At 33.4% G+C, this 24,640-nt stretch overlaps 1 protein-coding gene across 1 annotated transcript; it reads right to left on the bottom strand.

The window, feature by feature from the left end:
- Positions 1–8,473: 8,473 nt before the first annotated feature.
- LOC139870746 (uncharacterized) lies at positions 8,474–9,535 on the bottom strand. Its single transcript, XM_071858528.1, has 2 exons — positions 9,285–9,535; positions 8,474–9,125 (listed from the first exon to the last, which is right to left on the bottom strand). Exons 1-2 carry the CDS (start codon positions 9,533–9,535, stop codon positions 8,474–8,476), a joined length of 903 nt encoding a protein of 300 aa, XP_071714629.1.
- Positions 9,536–24,640: the final 15,105 nt, after the last annotated feature.

The following is a 24,640-nucleotide window of genomic DNA, read 5'->3' as shown; positions in this document are numbered from 1 at the left end:
TGAATCTCCCCACACTTAGGTAGCTGTGGTGTCGAAATTGTGATTAACTTCATCGTCAATTTCTCTTGAACCATAATCAACTTGCATATATGTGACTTTTGCTTTAAGCCATTGGTCGGATTCCTGTGTAATATCCACAAATTCACCTAGTTTCGCCTTTTCTTTAGGCGATAGATTGGATACTAACCAGTTACATAACTTAAAGTTCCCATTGGTTCTAGCATCGCGAATCCGTTTAATAAGTTTCTTCATTGAACTGTTAATAACGGAGTCATTTAATTTCATATCAACAACGGAGTTCTTTGTTATCAAGTTATCATTAGGTGTTACTTCATCTTCCCCACACTTAGGCATTTTATTATTGTTAAGCACTACCGTTGGAGTTGGTAAAACAACATGGTTCTTACCAATCATTTTTGTTGGTTCAACAGTTTTGGTTGGTAGAGATTTAGACTTTCGACTCACAAAGGTGATCGATTTTTCATCATTACTAAGTATCATTCTACCCTCTTTTACATCAAATAACGCCCCGGTAGACGCTAAGAATGGTCGACCTAAAATTAGAGGAATGTTTGAGTCCTCTTCTATGTCAATGACAATAAATTCGACTAGAAAGGTTAAATTACCTACTTGAACGGGTAGGTTGTCAGCAATTCCAACTGGGTGCTTAATGATTTGGTCAAAGAGTCGAACACTCATTTTCGTTGGACTTAACTCACCTACTCCTAATCTCTTATATAATGAAAGAGGCATAACACTTATACATGCATCTAAATCTGCTAGTGCATCATACATGACACAATCACTAAGTAGACAAGGAACAATAAATTCACCCGGATCACCCAACCTTGGTGGAGGTTTTGGTGGAACTGTCTTTACCGGGTTTATCTTTACGGTTTTAGTTTCTTGTACTTTCTTATTATTCTTCTTCTTTCCAAAGGTATCACAAACTTTATTACCTATTACTTCCTCATACTCAACTCCTTTTATTGGAAACGGGATGGGTGGTCTGTATGGTGCCACCACTGGCTTTACATACTCGGGTGGTGGTGGTGGTGTAACTTCTTCATTGTTACTCACATCTAAAACCTTCCCATCTTCTGGTGTTGGTTTTTCAGAATTCGTTGAAACCATGTTAATATTTTCATTCCGAGGATTTAATTCAGTATTACTCGGTAGCTTTCCTTGTTCCCTCTCACTCATCATGCTAGCAAGAGTTCCTACATGTTTTTCTAGATTCAAAATGGAAGTTTGTTGAGTTCTTAATGACTGATCAAACCTCTAATTTGTTTGGGTTTGAGATGTTATAAATTGTGTTTGAGATTCCATTAGCTTTGCCATCATCTCTTCCAGATTTGGCTTTTTCTCTTTGGTTTGTTGTGGTGGTTTATACAAGCTAGGTCTTTGTTGATTGAAAGAGTTGTTTTGAGTTGGTTGGTTATTCGGACCTTGTTGGTTGTACGAGTTATTGTTGGGTCCATTTAGATTGTAAAGAATGTTTTGATTTCGATTAAAGTTTGGCCTTGGCAGTTGATAATTATTTTGATAATTATTTCCCGGCCTTTGGTTCATGTAGGAAACATTCTCACTTTATTCCATCGTTTGTTCAATGTGACAATCTTTTGTTAAGTGTGGTCCACCGCATTGCTCGACACTGATTCGTATTGCGTGAATATCTTTATTCGTCTTTTCCATTCGTCTCTCGAAAACATCTATTTTTGCGGAAACGGAATCAAAGTCATGGCTAGAATCGTCTCTAGCCGCTTTAGATGATCGAAATATATCTTTTTCTTGGTGCCACTCATGTGAGTGGGAGGCTGTGTTATCAATGATTTTGTGAACTTCAGTTGCGGTTTTCTTCATAATGGAACCACCGGCTGCTGTGTCGATGTCTTTTCGTGTAGAAACGTCGACACCTTGGTAGAATATTTGTACTGTTTGATAAGTGTCTAAACCGTGCTGAGGACATCCTCTCAACAACTTTCCGAATCTTGTCCAAGCCTCATATAATGTTTCATTTGGCTTTTGCGTGAACGTAACAATTTCTCCTTGAAGTCTCACGGCTTTAGATGCCGGAAAGAATCTTTTAAGAAAATTTTCAACTAAAAGATCCCATGTGTCAATCGCTCCTTCAGGTAACGATTCTAACCAATCTTTGGCTTCTCCCTTTAAAGTCCAGGGAAATAACATGAGATAGATTTGTTCATCCTCCACTTCTCAGATTTTTAATAGAGTACAGATCCTATTAACGGTTCTAAGATGTTCGTTTGGATCTTCCTTCGGCGTACCAGTATATTGGCATTGATTAGTTACCATGTGTAGGATTTGTCCTTTGATTTCATAATCTGGCACATTAATGTCTGGCTTAATAATGGCGTGACCTTGGCCCGTGCATGTGGCTCTCATTCGGTCTTCCATACTTAGAGGTTCAGTTACTTCAATAATTGAATTTGTTGAACACGAATCACTGGAGGATTCTGATTTAACGGTTTGTGGTTCAGGAGGAATGATTAGTGGTTCTGGATCTTGAAATTGTCCTTGAATATCCTCCGGGTTTTCAATTTTGAAGTCGGGTTCAAAAAATGGATTATCGGAAATTTGAGTTGGAGTACTTGTTCAACTAGATGATGATTCTAAAGAACAATCAACGGCGACAATATTGGCTAGATGTCTTGATCGAGTTACAGGTGGTGAACGTATGAAAGGTGGTGAACGTTTTGCTCGGTGCATTCACTGAATATCCTATTAGTTATAAAAATAAAAATTATATAAGTTATCAAATTAATAGACTTTTCTAATTTTGCCCACGTTTCGAATAGCCAATAGATGCAGCAGGTAGCTAGGACCCTTTAAATCGGAAGCCCACAACTCGCCACTAACAAATCCAACTATTACTACGAACCAGAAAATTTTGGATGTCCATCAATTTAACCACTTAAAACAATTTTTCGTCGAAATTTTGAAATAAAAATCTATGTCCTAAAAACTAGACCGTCGAGAAATAAAAAAGAAAAAGAGCGCGTCGAAAAATGTCTAAAAATAAAAGGTCGAAAAATAAGAAAATTGTAGTGCGTCGAAAATTAAAAAGGGATTCTAAACGAAAAACGAGAATTACTTAAAAGGATACTAAAATTTTAACACGGCGTCGCAAAATTTTAAGGCACCTAAATCTTAGTCTAAAGAAAAAGCACTTAAGGGATTTTACGGCAAAGCTTAAAAATCTAAAAGTATAAAAATAACTATGGCAAAACTAAACTTAATACTAAAAGTTGTGACTAGAGTTTAAAAATTTAAAGGTAATAAAACTTAAAAAAAAAAAAATTAATTTTATAGACATAATCTTAAAAATATATTTTTTTAAATAGTTTTTTTTAATTTTTTTTACGAAATTAATAATTTTTTAAATTATTTTTTTACGTTTTAATTTTTAAAAAAAATATTTTTTTTAAATATTTTTTTATTTTATATTTATTTTTTTTTAAAAAGAGATTTTTTTTTTATTATTTTTTTAAATTTTTTTCGATTTTATTTTATTTTATTTTTTAAATTTTTTTTAACTTAAAAAAAATAGAAAAGTAAAAACTATTTAATTGTTTTTTTAATTCATTTACTATTCATTGAATAGTAAATGAAACGAAATTAATTAATTTACTATTCACATGAAAGCGACATGATAGAAATTATTAATTATAAGTTACATAATATACCCCTGAAGTATTTAATAAATACGACTTTTTAAAACTTTACGATTCAAATTTGATTCAAAATTATTATATATTATTATATTTATTAAATTATTATATTTAAATTAATATATCTTTAATCAGTCAAAAACTAAAAAAAAATTTAAATAACCCGTGAAGACACAAAAAGTGTCCCCGGTAGCGGCGCCAAAAACTTGATGTGTTCTAGAGGGTGTGTATGAAACGACTATCAGTTTTATATTTATTTACTACAGGAAATCACCTAAATTAAACTAAAACATAAAAGGCAAGTATACCTATCGTGTAATAATATAGCTAAGGTAAAGTCCGGAAGGTCGATCCGTGGACACTATTATTGGGTGTCTTACTAGATCAAATTAGTTAATTAAGTAGTTAAACTAGATTTAGTAATATATAGTAATTATAGGTAACTTTGGGTGGATTTACCGTTTAATGATCGGTTTGTCGATTTTATATTTTTAAGCGTAAAGATAAATGACAATAATTAAAGTGCGTAAAATAAATAAATGACGATAAATAAAATAACAATAAATAAAATTGCGATAGAATATGAAATAAAAAAATTATGCTTATTTAAACTTCCGTAATCATGATGTTTAACGTTTTGATTTTAATTTATTACCATGGGTTAATTGTCCTTTGTCCTGGATTATTCGATACGTCTATCTGGTTTTTGTCCATAACAGTCCATCGGCCATAAGTATAAAGTGCGAGTATCCTCGTCAAATTACCCTTATACTCGAAGTCAAATATTCCAACTAATTGAGGACTTAAACTGTGACGCAGTTATCACTTCTGTCAACAATTACACCAGTTATCACTGTATGTAATCCACTCCTGTTTTAATTAGTTTATGAATATTAATTCATCCACTTGATCAGAATGAATAATCAATTACCCAACTCAATTGATTAATTAAATGATTATAACAGATTCCATATGAACGTCACTAAATAGGACAACCATAATCATTATTAATTATTAGGTTAATTAATTTGAAAATAGGTTCGACAGACTCCAATGAGTTGTCACTCAATTAGACAATACCCCCCATCTATTAATAGTCAATAGTCCAATTTCCACAAGTGTCGGTCTTTTGTCCAAACCCCAATTATGGTACAAAATTCAATAACCCCATCTTAATATTTAGTCCAACATCACGATTACTTCGGCTCAAATAAGCATAATAATAACTTAGTTACGATACATTAATTTAAAAAGGAAGAACATTGCTTACAGTGGTGATTAATCGCGTAGCGTTATACGGACAGAGTTTCGAATTTAAAACCCATAAAACATTTCTTACAATAACCCAATTATTATTAATCTTAAATTAAACTTAATATTATAAATATAAATATAAATATAAATTACATAAGAAAGAAAGAAAGCGTATGAAGAGGTGAATGTGTATTTATTGGTGCCTCCGTGAATTCCATTTTATAAGAAAAATAAATTACTGTAGCAAGGTGGAAAGTTAGCTGGAAAGGTAGCTAACGATAATTCAATTCACTAAATTGAATTATTGATTGAAATATTTTCACTTATGATCCTTTAACTATGCTCAATTAACAACTTTTTATTATTTATTATTATTCTTATTATGAATTATTTAAATATTATATTATATTCTTGAGCATAGTTAACTTGTAATTTTAGCTCCGTTGAGTCGAGCGTTGAAAGTTGGTTCTTGTCTCGGTTCCGGATTTTCGAACGCCTTTTCGTATAATTTAATATCCTATACTTTGCATTTCGCGGCTTGTACTCTTGTCATTTTTAGACATTATTCATCAATAAATTGAACCACTTGGATTGTATCTTGTACATTTGAGCTTTTTGGTCATTTGCGTCTTCAAATCGTCATTTTCTTCTTTTGTCTTCGCACTTATTTATTTAAACGAATATTACATAAAAATAGAACAATTGCAACTGAAAACTTTACATATTGCAAAGATATTGCGCCTGAATATATGTTCATTTGTAGCACTATCATATATATATATATATATATATATATATATATATATATATATATATATATATATATATATATATATATATATATATATATATATATATATATATATATATATATATATATATATATATATATATATTATTTATTTATTTATTTATTTATTTTTTATTTTTTTTATTTTTTATTTATATATTATGTGTATTATTATAAATCGACGCTTGGTGTTGCCAATAAATCGACGCTTGGTGTTGCCACCAATAATGGGCCGTATATATATGTATGTATATATAAATATAAAAATAATAATACACATAATATATAAATAAAAAATAAAAAAAATAAATAAATAAATAAATAAATAATATATATATATATATATATATATATATATATATATATATATATATATATATATATATATATATATATATATATATATATATATATATATATATATATATATATATATATATATATATATAAGGGAACGTACCATAGGCAGCTGTGCAGGGCTCCAGACATACCGAGTAATACTACACTAAAAAACAATAAACAAAGATGTCAACATACCAACAACCAGAAACACATCTAAACATACAAATCTACAGACATAAACCTGCATACAAACAAACCCCCACACATACATACATGCAGACATCCGTAACTAAACAATACATAAAACATATACACAAGAAACATACATGCGTACATATAAACATACCCACAAAGACAGAGACATACAAACACACTAACAAATCTACCACCATAAACATACAAAACATAGAAACAAACATAAGCATACTTACATACACATACATACATACATACATACATACATACAAACAAAACATACAAATCTCCCTAAACATGCCCCAATCAACCATATAAGCACACAAAGAAAAAAATACATACCCAAAAAAACATCCGTACCTAAACATGCATGCAACCATATCCTAAACCCTAAACACGCGTACATACATACCGTACCACCATACAATACAAACGTACCTGCGCACACATTCATACCCAAAACCAAGACGAGGTCCTGGTCAAATGCAAAGCACGAAAAACACGATACATGAAGATACAGACAAACACAGACAACCATACGAACGTCACTACACAAGAAGACACTAACACACCTTCCCGCATACACACAAATAAACCAAAGCCTCTCGTCAATTCTAATTCTAGCCCTCCACGCATTCCTATCAGAAGTCATGTCCTCGGTCAATAAAAGCTCCTTCAAGTCGAGCTTAATTCTATCCTCCCACCTACGTGTGGGTCCACCCCTTCTCCTTACACCATCCACTGTAAGCGGCCTCGACTCTTCTAACAGGTGCATTAAGCGGTCACCTCCTCACATGCCCAAACAATCGAAGGCGTTCTTCTCTTAGCTTGTCGATGATGCTTCTAACTTTCCGGTTCTCCCTAAAAACACTATTTGGGATCATATCCAACACCGTCTTACCACATGTCCACCTAAGCATCCTCATCTCTGCCACCTCCATCCTCCTCTCTTGTGCCTTCATCATTGGCCAACATTTTGATCCGTATAACATGGCAGGTCTAATTGCCACCTTGAAGAATTTCCCTTTCAGCTTTAGGGGGATCTTCCTGTCGTATAAGACTCCAGTCGCTGCTCTCCACTTCACCCACCCTACTTTAATACGGTTTGACACGTCTTCATCTATCCTCCCCGATTTGTGGAGCATCGAGCCTAAGTACCTAAATGAGGTTTGTGGATGCAAGATCTGGTCTCCAATGCAGATGTTCACACCCTCATCTTGTTCATCAGTGTTTCTATCAAAATTACCTCTAAGATATTCCGTCTTTTGTCTACTAATTTGTAGACCATTACTTCTAAGGCTACCCTCCATTGCTCCAGTCTTCTATTAAGTTCCTCCTTAGATTCAGAAACAAGCACAATATCATCGGCAAAAATTAGCCACCAAGGGATACACTCTTGTATCCCTCGAGAAAGCTCATCAAAGATCAAAGCAAAAAGAAAAGGGCTAAGGGCCTATCCCTGATGCAGGCCTACTTCTATTGGGAAAACTTCTGTATTTCCCACCGGCGTTCGAACACAAGACTTCGCCCCTTCGTACATATCCCTAATAACACTAATATATCTACTAGGGATACTTCTACCTCTAAGGGTCTTCCAAATCAAATTTCATGGGACGCAATCGTAAGCCTTTTCCAAGTCTAAGAATACCATCTCGAGGTTCTTTTACTTTTCTCTATACTTCTCCATAAGGTTCCTAATAATATGGATTGCCTCAATCGAAGCGCACCCTGGCATGAAACCAAATTGGTTTTCCGAAACATTTATTACACGTCGAAGTCTAGCCTCAATCACTCTCTCCCAAAGCTTCATAGTGTGGCTAAGTAATTTTATGCCTCTATAGTTACTGCAGGTTTGAGCATCCCCATTGTTCTTATAAATGGGAATAGTCTCGCTCACTCACCATTCCATAGGCATTTTAGAGCTTCGATACATTTTGTTGAAAAGGCAAGTCAACCACCTAAGACCAATGTCGACAAGGCACCGCTACGCCTCAATGGGGATCTGGTCCGGTCCCGCAGCTTTATTTCTTCCCATTTTTTGTAGTGCCGATCTTGCTTCCTCGTGGTTGATCCTCTCAAAATCTATGTTGTTCTGGGATTGTTCTATCTCAGATTCGTGCGGGTCTTCGAGACATTCAGGTCTTCCTCCGGCGAAAAGGGATGAGAAGTACCCTTCCTATCTTTTTCGAATTTCGTCTTCCTATACTAAGGTTTGACCAGCTTCATTTTTGATAAACTTGATGTTATCTAGGTCCCTGCACCTTCGCTCCCTAGCTTTGGCTATCCTGTAGATATCGTTAGCTCCTTCTTTGGAGTCTAGTTTCCTATACAAATCTTCGTATGCCTTATCTTTTGCACGTGCTACAGCCTTCTTAGCCTCTCTTTTGGCTTCTTTATAACTCTCTTCAACCCTAGTTCTACCCGCCGGGGTCCCCTCCCGACAAGTGATGAGCTCCTTAAACCTTAGTTGCTTAAGTGCGACTTTGCTTTGAACTTCGTCACTAAGCCACCATGATTCTCTATCCGACCTATGTCCTCTCGAAGTTCCTACTGACACACCCAAGGCTTCCTTGGCAGCCTCTCTAATGGCGGACGCCAGACAATTCCACATCTGGTCCGCATCTTCATGAGATGCCATTTCCACTTCTGCCACCACTCTTTCTACAACTAAAGTCTTAAAAGTCTCTGCCTTCTCTCCGTTCAACTTCTTCCATAGGATTGTAGGTTGGACGGGCCTTGCACTCATGGTGACCCGTCTCCGGAGAACCAAATCCATGACCAACAATCTATGCTGGGAGGAGCATGTCAATTCAGTCAGGGCCTTACAGTCCCCACATGTACTAAGATCCCCTCTGCGAAGTAACAAATAGTTAATCTGGGTACTATTACCCCTGCTATGAAAGGTTGCTAACTGAGCATTCGTCTTCTTGAAGAACGAATTCGCAACAACTAAATCGTGAGCAACAACAAAATCGAGAATAGAGAGCCCTTCCTCATTTCTTACTCAGTACCCAAAGCCCCCATGGGCCCCCTGATAACCCTCGACATTCGTTCCTATATGACCATTTAGGTCTCCCCCAATAAGTAAACGATGGTCCGGAGGGCACATCCTCACAACCTCATCTAACGATTCCCAGAAGTGTCTCTTTTCAGCTGCGCCAAGGCCCGCATGAGATGCGTAAGCGCAAATGACCATGTAGGTCACCTCCTGGATTACTAACCCAACCGACATAATCCTATCGCCCCGTCTGTTCACATCCATGACATTCTCATTATGGGGTGGGCCAATAATAATTCCAACACCGTTCCTAGCTACTCTCGATCCCGAGAACCATAGCTTGTAGTCCTTGATCTTAGCCGCCCCTCGACCCTACCATCTAGAGTCTTGAACACACAAGATATCCACTTTATGTCTACGTAAAGTCTCCACTAGTTCAAAACGTTTGTCGGTCAGAGTACCCACATTCCAACTACCCGCTCTAATCCTAATCGGCTTCACTAACCTATTGCCGCTTCTAGATCCTATAAACCTACCCGACCCAGAGCTCGAAGGACATGACCTCAGGTAACCATGAGAACGACTAGCGTCTATCTTACCCTATGAAACGAGAACAAATAATAATAAAAAACAGAAAAGGAAAAAACGAACAAAGTTAATCTATATGAAAGCCCACAAAAAGACAAGCAAAGTAAACAAAAAAAAAATTTGGCAAGTAGCGTAACAAAAATCAAGCTTAAGGAACATTCTATACTCTACAGCTAAAACACAAGAAAGCTAAAAATGGTAAAAGATCCTACACGAACGAAAACTTAGTATACTTTACCTAGCCAATCAATACAAGCAGCTTAAAAGATACAAAAAGACAGAAAACAGTAAAAAAAAATTATGATTAAGTTAAAAGAACCCAAAAATATATAAAATTGATTTATAATTCCTACTAGTTCAACATCTTCATCTTTATTAACACCACTTTACATACAAACACAATCATCATCTTAATCCTAATCAAAATCATAATCCTAACATCTCCATAATCACGAGCATCAATCATTTACATCATCTAATGTATAATCATCGCATATTTTTATATATCATCACCATCATGTGATCGCCGATATCCTCATCGTCCCTCATCCTAAATAGAAACAGAAGAGTAGAAGTGGTGGTTTTTAAATGCAACGAAACAAAAAGAGAAACGAAGAGATAGTAGCAGGTTTGTTCCATCATAGCAGGTTATAATAATCTTGGTTTAATGATAATAATATGTGGTGCTTTCGTTCGACTGAAAACATGGAGTAACAGGCAGCATTTTGTGAAGGTTGGTGGTGATTTTCTTCAAGATTTAAAATAGTAAAACATAAGTAAAGCAAGTACAGTAGCAGTGTATAAGTGTTGCAGCATGACCATCGAGCAGTAGGCTGTAATCGTTGTGGATTGGTTAAAGCTAAAGAAACAGAAATTTATGGCTGAAATATAGAAGTTGAATAGTACTTCACAGAAAGGGTATATGGCAGCAACAATCGATCAGGTGTGGATCTCAGTTGGCCCAATAACAGCCCATCAGAATAAAACAAGTCCATTAGAAATTAACAAGTCCAAAAGAAAAGATGGCTGTTTAGGTTTACATTAGGCCCGAATGAATAAGCAATGACATATGTTAGATTTATCGTGTATCACTTCAATTATATCAGATGGTGGGGCTAAGGAGATGGTGGGGTTAATTGTTTGGAAACTTTCGGCCAAAAGGATAAGTAGTGGCATTTTAATAATGGCCATATCTCATTCACTTTACAATATTAAAATCATTCATGTTGCAATATAATTAAATTGAAAGGCAACACCTTGCTCACTTATTTTAGCAACCATGATCGATAATTGAAGGTTGACATTTGGTTGATGGTTTACATCGATGGCCACAGTATGATTGGTGGCGTTTTAAATCACAGTAAGGAGAGCAACAAAGGTACAAGCAAGAGGTGGTAGTATTGGGTGGTTAAATGGGTCTTAGTGAAGGTGGTGAAAATTCAAGAGTGATCTTGGTGGTTGATGTAGTGGCGAATTGAATTACAAGAAGAAATAGGTTATATTTATTTGTTGTTGGTGTTCGATAAAGTAGAAACACAATCTTATAGCAATAGTTAATGTGGGTTTAGATAAAGGTAATCGATAGACAAGAAAATGCATAGTGGTTCTTCGTTGATGCAGCGAGCAGGAGACAAGTCAAAGAAGAAACTGCAATTTAGCAGTAGCAGGTGTAGTAATACACGAGGGGCTTTGATGGTGGCGAAAAGTGATGTTATGCTGGTGAGTTTCGATGGTACGTGGTGGTGTGAAGGTGATGGAGTTGAATTATTGTTGAAAATACAAAAGTAACCGAGTAAGTGGTGATGAGTTGGTTAGTGGTGGTGGATTTTCGGTGATAGTTCTCGAAAGTGAGGTGGTGAGTTGTTCATAGTTGTTGTTTTTCAAACGAGAAAGAAACGGGAGTCGAACGATAGGAGAAAGGAGATAGTGTTTTCGGTTGTTTTGGGTCTTGTGATCAAACTAAGTGTTAAATAAAGTTACATTTGTTACGAACAAAGAGATGAACCACACCCTTAACACGTAGGCGTTCATGTGTGGTTCCCACTGAACAGAAAACCATTTGCAGTAGCTACAAGGTCGGGCAGTATGAGAAAGGTTGTAGGATGACAGTTGCTTTAGGTTCTTGAACTTGAATCGAAATATAACAATGATAGAGAGGATGAGTGAGAGATGATTGTAGGTGGTGTTTGTTATAGGTCGAAGTAGGTGTCAAGATGTTAGTGAAGGTGGAGAGTTCTTGATTGTAGTCAGAAGTTGATGGTGGATAGTGTTCTTGAGGTTATGGTGGTGATCGATGGGTCAATGTTTGAGATGGGTGTCGTGGTGTTATGATTGTGGAGATCAACTTGGTTGTTTATGGTGGTGAATTATGATGGCGAAATGTGGTGGCTCCAAAAGGAAAAACAGAAATAAGAAAGAGAGGAGAGGGAGAAAGATACGAGGGATTGTTCTCAATCCACTATCTATCTTATGTACATATTACTCCGTATAAATTATGATGGTCGAGAAGCCAATCAACCAATCAACAACAGTAAATCATATAATTCAAGGAAATAGTTCAGTAGTGATTAATTTGTATCCTCCTACCGACATGCTACAAAATATAATAGTAAAATTTAATAATAAAATTTTAATAATAATATATCACATAAGAGGAATCAAACATGGGAATAAAGTTGTGAATAAGGTGGGGTTTGACACGATGACAATCGTAATATAATGAATTTAAATAAACATGTGATTTAATGTTCCATGTCCAAGACCGATTAATCAAGTACACCATATTATTATTGATGTTTCATATATTATATATATTGATTGTGATTGTAAAAAAAAAAAATGAAGCTGTGAACCATATCTATCTGCAAATCATTCTAGATAGCTATTGATAGTCATTAATTGTAATTAATAACTAGTATTAATTTGTGATCAATTTATTCACATGATTACAATTATAAATTAAACTTTTAATTAAGTTTCGTGATTACGTCAATTAAATGTTACATATTAATAATGTTCTAAAACTATTAAATTCTTATTATGAAAATGTATACAGATATTCATTAGTTAATGTAATTCAAGTTATTATATATATACACATCTACTTACAAATAGGTGTTCGTGAATCGTCGAGAATGGTCGAAGGTCAATTGAATATATAAAACAGTTCAAAATTTTTGAGATTCAACCTTACAGATTTGCTCATCGTGTTAAAAATATTAAATTGTATTGAGAGTTTGGTTTCAAATTTGTCAAATTTTTCCGGGTCGTCACAGTACCTACCCGTTAAAGAAATTTCGTTCTGAAATTTGATCGAGGTCGTCATGGCTAACGATAAAAATGTTTTCATGACGAATATGTGTTGATAAATAGAGTTTTATCATTATTGATTAATATAGATAAAACGATTTGTTTATGTGAAGCGTACGAGTGAAGTTGTCACAAAAGATTGAGATAGAGATTTAACTTTTGACGTAGTCACGTTTAAATTCTGGAATTCATGGGATTTAAAAGAAAATCTTGGAGATCTATAAGATATGATTCCTCAGGATTTATGAAAATTAAGATCTCTATAATTAAATGCGATCATCTGTCTCGATTACTTTATCGGATATTTTCACTATAAATGAACTTCTTCCGTTCCAATATTTCCCACCACTCCCAGTTTCTATATTTTAATTCATACTTTCAAATCATCAGTCAATATGCTTCATCCAGTTTTAATTATGGATATATTCCTAACTTTCATATCGATCATTCTTCCTTTTCATCTACCACTGGAGGAATCTGTTTACTTCTACTTCGCTCTTGGGGTTATTGTGTTTATCATACTCCCGTGTCTTATATTGCTATTCGTACTGATATACATGGTTTGTAATTTCTGTACTGTTATCGGACTTTATATTTTCCCTTATATTTAGAAGTTCCATGCTTTTGTTTTCTCTTCCCGACTTCAAGTCAAGCTAATAACGGTCCAGAATTCGTATGTATGAAATTTTGATTGATCATAATGTTCTAGGTAGGAAAGAACGTAATAGCACGATTTGATTTGGTAAATTATCAGAATTACAGAAGAGAGAACTATAAAGAATGTATTTTCTTGATATGCTCAGGGGTTAAGTAGAATGAAAGAGTTATGTAACTTGACACATGATGATGGTATGATCTGTGAATCATCATCTTTTATTTGAAATTCATCATGACTTACTGTAATATAATCACGTTGGCCAAGTGTCATTATATTATACTAACTCATGTTTCAATTCCCAACACTTCTCCAGAATCCATTCATAATTTAAACTCGAATTTTAAAGAATTTTAGAAACTAAAATAATTTCCTTTATGATGTAATATAGATAGCACGAAGAGGTATACGATTTCAGATGAGAATATTTATGAAAATATCTTCAGAAATATCGAAGATATTTATGATGATATTTTGGAATTTCTAAGTTCGAAGGTTGATGAAGAAAAATTTTCCTCAAGATTTTAACATAGCTTTGGAGCAAGATATTCTCTAAAGATTTCATCGGATCCAGAATTACCTGGATTCTTTGAATATAGGGTTTGGTCCTTGTATTTGTCCTTAGTCTCCTTCATGGTTAGCTCAATCCGTTTTTCAGTACCAAATTTTCTACTGAGCGTTCCTAACACTCCCTTCTTTATCATCAAACTTTTGGCCGTTTAGACCATCTACAATTTTTTTTTTCTGTTTCCTCTGCATTTAATGCTACGATATCTGAATCATCGGTTATCAATCCAAGGTGGTTTCTGGAGAATTGTGTTTTTAGATGATTAAACGCTGATGATAATATGGTGAAATATAAAAGGTTCTCTGGTAACGAAGATGAAAGGCAACCTTACATATCAAAGTTATAATAAGGTTTATTCGAATGAAAGGGCGATGTTAAAGTGCTGAAGCTGTGACAAAATTTGCTAATTTGGAGAGAGATTGTAAAGTTATTTTCGGTAATAACAACGCCAAAGGAGCTAGCACAGATACGTGTTAAATGTTTACTCAGGTTCTAAGTGTTTTCAGGTGCATAACTATATGCATCAATCTTTTCTTCCGTAGATGAAGTGTTGTTGGTTTATCCTCTCAATTGAGGTGTTTCCAAGAATTATGAAAGGTTTAAACGCAGATTGGAATCGTCAAGATACAAATGAGGTTTAAGATGAGATCAAGTGGCAAACTTGAAGAAATGTTTAACTGTAGTAGATGTAATTTGTTTACGATCTTTTAAGTCAAAATGTGTTGTAATTAATATTTCCTACTTTTTTAGTACTTTTTAATTGTTCAATGATAGTAGTCCAATAGTTCAACCAAAACTAGTATATTATAAGGAAATAGTCATATAGGAACAGTTAGCTAGGATTTGGTTAGTATAGGTTTAAAATTTTACATAGTTAATTAATTGGTTACTAATCAATTTTATTTTCGTCCATTATTTTTCTTCATTATGCCACTTGTCAAATCTTGACTTGGATTTTGATCGGTAAAAATTCGTATATGAAATTGAATTTGAATGAAAATGGTTGTTCTTCAGTGAACGAATACATATATCTGTGAATGTAGGTAGGATAGTTCAATGATTGTTGAATCGGATTTGAAGAATGTACAGTGTAATATATTAATGTGAAATCTAAATATTTCTAGGATATTACCTACCCGTTAAATTATTTTCACCATTAACAGTTTGTACAAAAGAATTTTTAATTACAATCTTTATGAAAACATATATACATATATATTTTCTTCAAATGTAATCATGGATTTAATGAGTTAATATGATATTAAACTCATTTGATTTACCGTTAAAATTAGAATACATAATCTCTAGAACATTAGAAATTATATAATCGTCACGTAGAATGAAGATAATTGATGTAGAATGATTCGTAGAACGATAATTATACTCGAGGTATAGAATGAGATGTTGAGGCATGTGGTGTTGAAACTTGGTTTGTTGGTGGTAATGGTGTTGATGTTGCTGGTACTGTTGGTTCCGGTGATGTTGTTGAAGCTGGTACATTTTGCACCATATTTTTCAAGGCTACAACTCGGGCACGAATTTCGTTAACTTCTTCTATTACTCCGGGGTGATTGTCGGTTCGGACTAGTGGATGAATAAGATCTAGAATCTGAGATAGTATATAATCATGACGAGATACTCTTGAAATGAGAGAGAAAATAGTATTACGAACAGGTTCGCCGGTAAGTGCTTCAGGTTCTTCGCCAAGAGGGCAATTTGGTTTGTGGAAAGGATCGCCTTCTTCGCGTCTCCATTGGTTAAGTCGACTACAAATCCATCCCCAATTCATCCAGAATTGGTGATGACTGATTAGTTGATCCATTCCAGTTACACTGCTTTCGGAGCTCGAATGGAAATCCATATCGGAATAGCTGTCGGAATAACTATCGGAATAGCTATCGAAATCTGAGGGACTCGAACTGGTTGAGGGATTCATCTCGTATGATCAGATGAAGTATTTTCGATAAGAAATAGATTATTGGATGTAGATTAGTACCCTACAATACATAATTCACATATGCATATAATACTAAAATCCCGTGAGTTACGGGGAAATCTACGGATGCTGTCAGGCAAAGGTAACAATAATAGATACGCTAAGATATGAATTTATCTATACACAGTCTATGCAATAGAGGCAGTAAGATGTGTCTTGACTTTAAGGATGATAAGCAAATAATTTTTGACACTAAATGATAAGCAAAACTTTTGACATGCAGACACGGTCGAAGTCCAGACTCACTAATGCATCTAAACAACTATCAATTAGACACACTAATGCAAGACCAGGTTCAGTAAGACCACCTCTCTGATACCACATGTAGAGACCCGTCCTAATCTATAAGAAGGAATACAATAACATTTTGTTACATCGCGAGGTACTTGACCTCTATATGATACATTTTACAAACATTGCATTCGTTTTTAAAAGACAAACTTTCATTACATTGAATGTTGATGGCATGCATACCATTTCATAATATATCCAACTATAATTGACTTAATAATAATCTTGATGAACTCAACGACTCGAATGCAACGTCTTTCAAAATATGTCATGAATGACTCCAAGTAATATCTCTAAAATAAGCAAATGCACAGTGGAAGATTTCTTTCATACCCAAGAATAAACATGCTTTAAAGTGTCAATTAAAAGGTTGGTGAGTTCATTAGTTTAACATAGATAATCATTTCCATCATTTTAATAGACCACAAGAATTTCATTTCCAGTTCTCATAAATATACGTCCCATGCATAGAGACAAAAATAATCATTCATATGGTGAACACCTGGTAACCGACATTAACAAGATGCATATAAGAATATCCCCTATCATTCCGAGAAATCATTTGGACATGATAAAACAACATCGAAGTACTAAAGCATCCGGTACTTTGGATGGGGTTCGTTAGGCCCAATAGATCTATCTTTAGGATTCACGTCAATTAGTAGATCGGTTTACTAATTCTTAGGTTACCAAGCAAAAGGGGCATATTTGGCTTCGATCATTAACCCATATAATGTAGTTTCAATTACTTGTGTCTATTTCGTAAAACATATATAAAAATTGCGCATGTATTCTCAGCCCAAAAATATAAAGGGTAAAAAGGCAAATGAAACTCACTATACTGTATTTTGTAGTAAAAATACATATGACTATATTGAACATTGCAGGGTAGGTCTTGGATTCACGAACCTATATCATTTATATATATTAACACACATAATTGTAATCGAATGAATATATATATTATTAGTGATATACTTGTTAAATTATATGTTATATGTTTTAATTATAGTTTTATTTAACTAATTGTTATTTGGTAAAATAATAATAAATAAATAAAAGTTGTATTATCTTATAATAATAATAATAATAATAATAATAATAATAATAATAATAGTAATAATACTTATTAATAAAACTAATTATAGTAAATATATTTTGTATATATATATCATTTGTTTGTTAAAATAATAATTATGATAATACTAAAATAATATTAGTAATGATAAAAATATTAGTAATGATAAAAATAATAATGATAATAAAAATACTCATAATATTAATAGTAATGTTAATATTAATAATAAAAATAATAAAAATGTTATATGTTGTTAATGATAATAATAATATTAATAAAAATGATAATAATAATTATATTACTGATGATAGTAGAAATTATACCCTCCTAATCGTTGTCATGCATTGATCATCATAATCGCTCAAGGTCAAGCACATAACATCATCATCTCACGGTTTCATCACCATCATACCCATTATCAATCTATCATTATAGTTCTATATTATTATCATCGTTAATATCACCGACTCAACTTGATCATTCATTACCATCATCAATCTATATCAATATCAATATCCATATCAATATCAATCCGCAATTATCACGTCATTATCGTTCTCATCATAACAACGTACCCCGTATATCATTATCAAGATCATCATGTGATCGTATATCATTATCATTTTCACTCGACACCAACATCATCATTTTCAATATCACATACGACATAATATTCATCATCATACTTATCTCTAATCATCATTATTCATTTCTAATTAAATTTGGGCTTCTGCCCACTATAGGAATCTTGAAATACATCGGCCCACTAAACAAAAGCCCAACGTATAACAATAAATCTAACCCGTTAATGTAATAGAAGGAAACTGTCGGTGGTTGGTTATGAATAAAACCAAAAAGTTACGCAGCAGCCTCCTAGTTCAACATCTTCATCTTTATTAACACCACTTTACATACAAACACAATCATCATCTTAATCCTAATCAAAATCATAATCCTAACATCTCCATGATCACGAGCATCAATCATTTACATCATCTAATGTATAATCATCGCATATTTTTATATATCATCACCATCATGTGATCGCCGATATCCTCATCGTCCCTCATCATAAATAGAAACAGAAGAGTAGAAGTGGCGGTTTTTAAATGCAACGAAACAGAAAGAGAAATGAAGAGATAGTAGTAAGTTTGTTCCATCACAGCAGGTTATAATAATCTTGGTTTAATGATAATAATATGTGGTGCTTTCGTTCGACTGAAAACATGGAGTAACAGGCAGCATTTTTTGAAGATTGGTGGTGATTTTCTTCGAGATTTAAAATAGTAAAATAGAAGTAAAGCAAGTGCAGTAGCAGTGTATAAGTGTTGCAGCATGACCATCGAGCAGTAGGCTGTAATCGTTGTGGATTGTTTAAAGCTAAAGAAACAGAAATTTATGGCTGAAATATAGAAGTCGAATAGTGCTTCACAGAAAGGGTATATGGCAGCAACAATCGATCAGGTGTGGATCTCAGTTGGCCCAATAACAGCCCATCAGAATAAAATAAGTCCATTAGAAATTAACAAGTCCAAAAGAAAAGATGGCTGTTTAGTTTTACATTAGGCCCGAATGAATAAGCAATGACATATGCTAGATTGATCGTGTATCACTTCAATTATATCAGATGGTGGGGTTAAGTAGATGGTGGGGTTAATTGTTTGGAAACTTTCGGCCAAAAGGATAAGTAGTGGCATTTTAATAATGGCCATATCTCATTCACCTTACAATATTAAAATCATTCATGTTGCAATATAATTAAATTGAAAGGCAACACCTTGCTCACTTATTTTAGCAACCATGATCGATAGTTGAAGGTTGACGGTTGGTTGATGGTTTACATCGATGGCCACAGTATGATTAGTGGCGTTTTAAATCACAGTAAGGAGAGCAACAAAGTTACAAGCAAGAAGTGGTAGTATTGGGTGGTTAAATGGGTCTTAGTGAAGGTGGTGAAAATTCAAGAGTGATCTTGGTGGTTGATGTAGTGGCAAATTGAATTACAAGAAGAAACATGTTATATTTATTTGTTGTTGGTGTTTGATAAAGTAGAAACACAATCTTATAGCAGCAGTTAAGGTGGGTTTAGATAAAGTTAATCGATAGACAAGAAAAAGAAACATAAAATGGATTGTGGTGGTGGAAATGTTTTCAAGGGTGGTGGAAGGTTTTGCATAGTGGTTCTTCGTTGATGCAGCGAGCAAGAGACAAGTCGAAGAAGAAACTGCAATTTAGGAGTAACAGGTGTAGTAATACACGAGGGGCTTTGATGGTGGCGAAAAGTGATGTTATGCTAGTGAGTTTCGATGGTACGTGGTGGTGTGAAGGTGATGGAGTTGGATTATTGTTGAAAATACAAAAGTAATCGAGTAAGTGGTGATGAGTTGGTTAGTGGTGGTGGATTTTCGGTGATAGTTCTCGAAAGTGAGGTGGTGAGTTGTTCATAGTTGTTGTTGTTCAAACGAGAAAGAAACATGAGTCGAACGATAGGAGAAAGGAGATAGTGTTTTCGGTTGTTTTGGGTCTTGTGATCAAACTAAGTGTTAAATAAAGTTGCTTTTGTTACGAACAAAGAGATGAACAGCACCCTTAACACGTAGGCGTTCGTGTGTGGTTCCCACTGAACAGAAAACCATTTGCAGTAGCTGCAAGGTCAGGCAGTATGAGAAAGGTTGTAGGATGACAGTTGCTTTAGGTTCTTGAACATGAATCAAAATATAACAATGACAGAGAGGATGAGTGAGAGATGATTGTAGGTGGTGTTTGATATAGGTCGAAGTAGGTTTCAAGATGTTAGTGAAGGTGGAGAGTTCTTGATTGTAGTCAGAAGTTGATGGTGGATAGTGTTCTTGAGGTTATGGTGGTGATCGATGGGTTAATGATTGAGATAGGTGTCGTGGTGTTATGATTGTGGAGATCAACTTGGTTGTTTATGGTGGTGAATTATGATGGTGAAATGTGGTGGCTCCAAAAGGAAAAACAGAAATAATAAAGAGAGGAGAGGGAGAAAGATACGAGGGATTGTTCTCAATCCACTATCTATCTTATGTACATATTACTCCGTATAAATTATGATTGTCGAGAAGCCAATCAACCAATCAACAACAGTAAATCATATAATTCAAGGAAATAGTTCAGCAGTGATTAATTTGTATCCTCCTACCGACATGCTACAAAATATAATAGTAATATTTAATAATAAAATTTTAATAATAATATATCACATAAGAGGAATCAAACATGGGAATAAAGTTGTGAATTGAAATGTCCCGTTCATATTGATTATAAACGTTCCATATTAATTTATTTCGTTGCGAGGTTTTGACCTCCATATGAGACGTTTTTCAAAGACTGCATTCATTTTTAAAACAACCATAACCTTTATTTTATCAATAAAGGTTTCAAAAGCATTACGTAGATTATCAAATAATGATAATCTAAAATTTACTGTTTACACACGACCATTACATAATGGTTTACAATAGAAATATATTACATCGACATATGTTTCTTAAATGCAGTTTTTACACAATATCATACAAACATGGACTCCAAATCTTGTCCTTATTTTAGTATGCAACAACGGAAGCTCTTAGTATTCACCTGAGAATAAACATGCTTTAAACGTCAACAAAAATGTTGGTGAGTTATAGGTTTAACCTATATATATATATATATATATATATATATATATATATATATATATATATATATATATATATATATATATATATATATATCAAATCGTAACAATAGACCACAAGATTTCATATTTCAATACACATCCCATACATAGAGATAAAAATCATTCATATGGTGAACACCTGGTAACCGACATTAACAAGATGCATATATAAGAATATCCCCATCATTTCGGGACACCCTTCGGATATGATATCATTTTCGAAGTACTAAAGCATCCGGTACTTTGGATGGGGTTTGTTAGGCCCAATAGATCTATCTTTAGGATTCGCGTCAATTAGGGTGTCTGTTCCCTAATTCTTAGATTACCAGACTTAATAAAAAGGGGCATATTCGATTTCGATAATTCAACCATAGAATGTAGTTTCACGTACTTGTGTCTATTTTGTAAATCATTTATAAAACCTGCATGTATTCTCATCCCAAAAATATTAGATTTTAAAAGTGGGACTATAACTCACTTTCACAGATTTTTACTTCATCGGGAAGTAAGACTTGGCCACTGGTTGATTCACGAACCTATAACAATATATACATATATATCAAAGTATGTTCAAAATATATTTACAATACTTTTAATACATTTTGATGTTTTAAGTTTATTAAGTCAGCTGTCCTCGTTAGTAACCTACAACTAGTTGTCCACAGTTAGATGTACAGTAATAAATTGATAAATATTATCTTGAATCAATCCATGACCCAGTATATACGTATCTCAGTATTGATCACAACTCAAACTATATATATATATATTTTGGAATCAACCTCAACCCTGTATAGCTAACTCCAACATTCACATATAGAGTGTCTATGGTTGTTCCGCAATATATATATAGATGGGTCGACATGATAGGTTGAAACATTGTATACGTGTCTATGGTATCTCAAGATTACATAATATACAATATAAGTTGATTAGGTTATGGTTGGAATAGATTTATTACTAACTTTCACGTAGGTAAAATGAGTAGTTTTTATCAATCTTGTTTTACTCGCCATTTCTTCGTTTCTAATCCATTTTGAGTGATTCCAGTGGCCACGGTTTTGTATTGAATTTAACTTTATGAATCTAAATAGAAAAAGTATAAGTTTATAGTAGAAAATACAAGTTACAAGTCATTTTTGAAAGAGGTAGTCATTTCCTTCGAAAGAACGACATCTTGATGACCATTTTGAAAAACATACTTTCACTTTGAGTTTAACCATGATTTTTGGATATAGTTTCATGTTCATAAGAAAAATCATTTTTATAGAAGTATAGCTTTTAAATCAAAGTTCTTCTTAGTTTTTAATTATCCCAACCAAAACAGCCCCCGGTTTTACTACGACGGCGTATATCCAATTTTTTATGGTGTTTATCGTGTTTCCGGGTTTTAAATCATTAAGTTAGCATATCATATAGATATAGAACATGTGTTTAGTTGATTTTAAAAGTCTAGTTAGAAGGATTAACTTTATTTGCGAACAAGTTTAGAATTAACTAAACTATGTTCTGGTGATTACAAGTTTATAACGTTGAATAAGACAGCTTTTTATGTATGAATCGAATGATGTTATGAACATCATTACTACCTCAAGTTCCTTGGATAAACCTACTGGAAATGATAAAAATGGATCTAGCTTCAAAGGATCCTTGGATGGCTTGAAAGTTCTTGAAGCAGAATCATGACACGAAAACAATTTCAAGTAAGATTTCCACTCAAAATAAGATTGTTATAGTTATAGCAATTGAATTAAAGTTTGAATATGATTATTACCTTGTATTAGAAAGATAACCTACTATAAGTAAAAAAGGTTTCTTGATCTTGGATGATTACTTGGAATGGATTTAGAAAACTTGGAAGTAAACTTGCAATCTTGGAAGTATTCTTGATTTTATGAAACTAGAACTTTTGGAATTTATGAAGAACACTTAGAACTTGAAGATAGAACTTGAGAGAGATCAATTAGATGAATAAAATTGAAGAATGAAAGTGTTTGTAGGTGTTTTTGGTCGTTGGTGTATGGATTAGATATAAAGGATATGTAATTTTGTTTTCATGTAAATAAGTCATGAATGATTACTCATATTTTTGTAATTTTATGAGATATTTCATGCTAGTTGCGAAATGATGGTTCCCACATGTGTTAGGTGACTCACATGGGCTACTGAGATCTGATCATTGGAGTGTATATACCAGTAGTACATACATCTAAAAGCTGTGTATTATACTAGTACGAATACGGGTGCATACGAGTAGATTTGTTGATGAAACTGAACGAGGATGTAATTGTAAGAATTTTTGTTAAGTAGAAGTATTTGGATAAGTGTCTTTAAGTCTTTCAAAAGTGTATGAATACATATTAAAACACTACATGTATATACATTTTAACTGAGTCGTTAAGTCATCGTTAGTCGTTACATGTAAATGTTGTTTTGAAACCTTTAGGTTAACGATCTTGTTAAATGTTGTTAACCCAATGTTTATAATATCAAATGAGATTTTAAATTATTATATTATCATGATATTATGATGTACGAATATCTCTTAATATGATCTATATACATTAAATGTCGTTACAACGATAATCGTTATATATATGTCTCGTTTCAAAATCATTAAGTTAGTAGTCTTATTTTTACATATGTAGTTCATTGTTAATACACTTAATGATATATTTACTTATCATTTAACATAATTAACCAAGTGTATCAATATCTTAATATGATTCATATATACCTAGTAAGACGTTATAACGATAATCGTTATATATATCGTTTTCGAGTTTCTTAATTTAATAGTCTCATTTTTATGTATATAACTCATTGTTAAAATACCTAATGAGATACATACTTATAATAAAATCATGTTAACTATATATATAACCATATATATGTCATCGTATAGTTTTTACAAGTTTTAACGTTCGTGAATCACCGGTCAACTTGGGTGGTCAATTGTCTATATGAAACCTATTTCAATTAATCAAGTCTTAACAAGTTTGATTGCTTAACATGTTGGAAACACTTAATCATGTAAATAAAAATTTCATTTAATATATATAAACATGGAAAAGTTCGGGTCACTACAGTACCTACCCGTTAAATAAATTTCGTCCCGAAATTTTAAGCAGTTGGAGGTGTTGACGTATCTTCTGGAAATAAGTGCGGGTATTTTTTCTTCATCTGATCTTCTCGTTCC

Source organism: Rutidosis leptorrhynchoides, chromosome 10 (assembly GCF_046630445.1).
Source record: "Rutidosis leptorrhynchoides isolate AG116_Rl617_1_P2 chromosome 10, CSIRO_AGI_Rlap_v1, whole genome shotgun sequence".
Taxonomy (NCBI): domain Eukaryota; kingdom Viridiplantae; phylum Streptophyta; class Magnoliopsida; order Asterales; family Asteraceae; genus Rutidosis; species Rutidosis leptorrhynchoides.
This window is presented reverse-complemented; position numbering and strand designations above follow the sequence as displayed.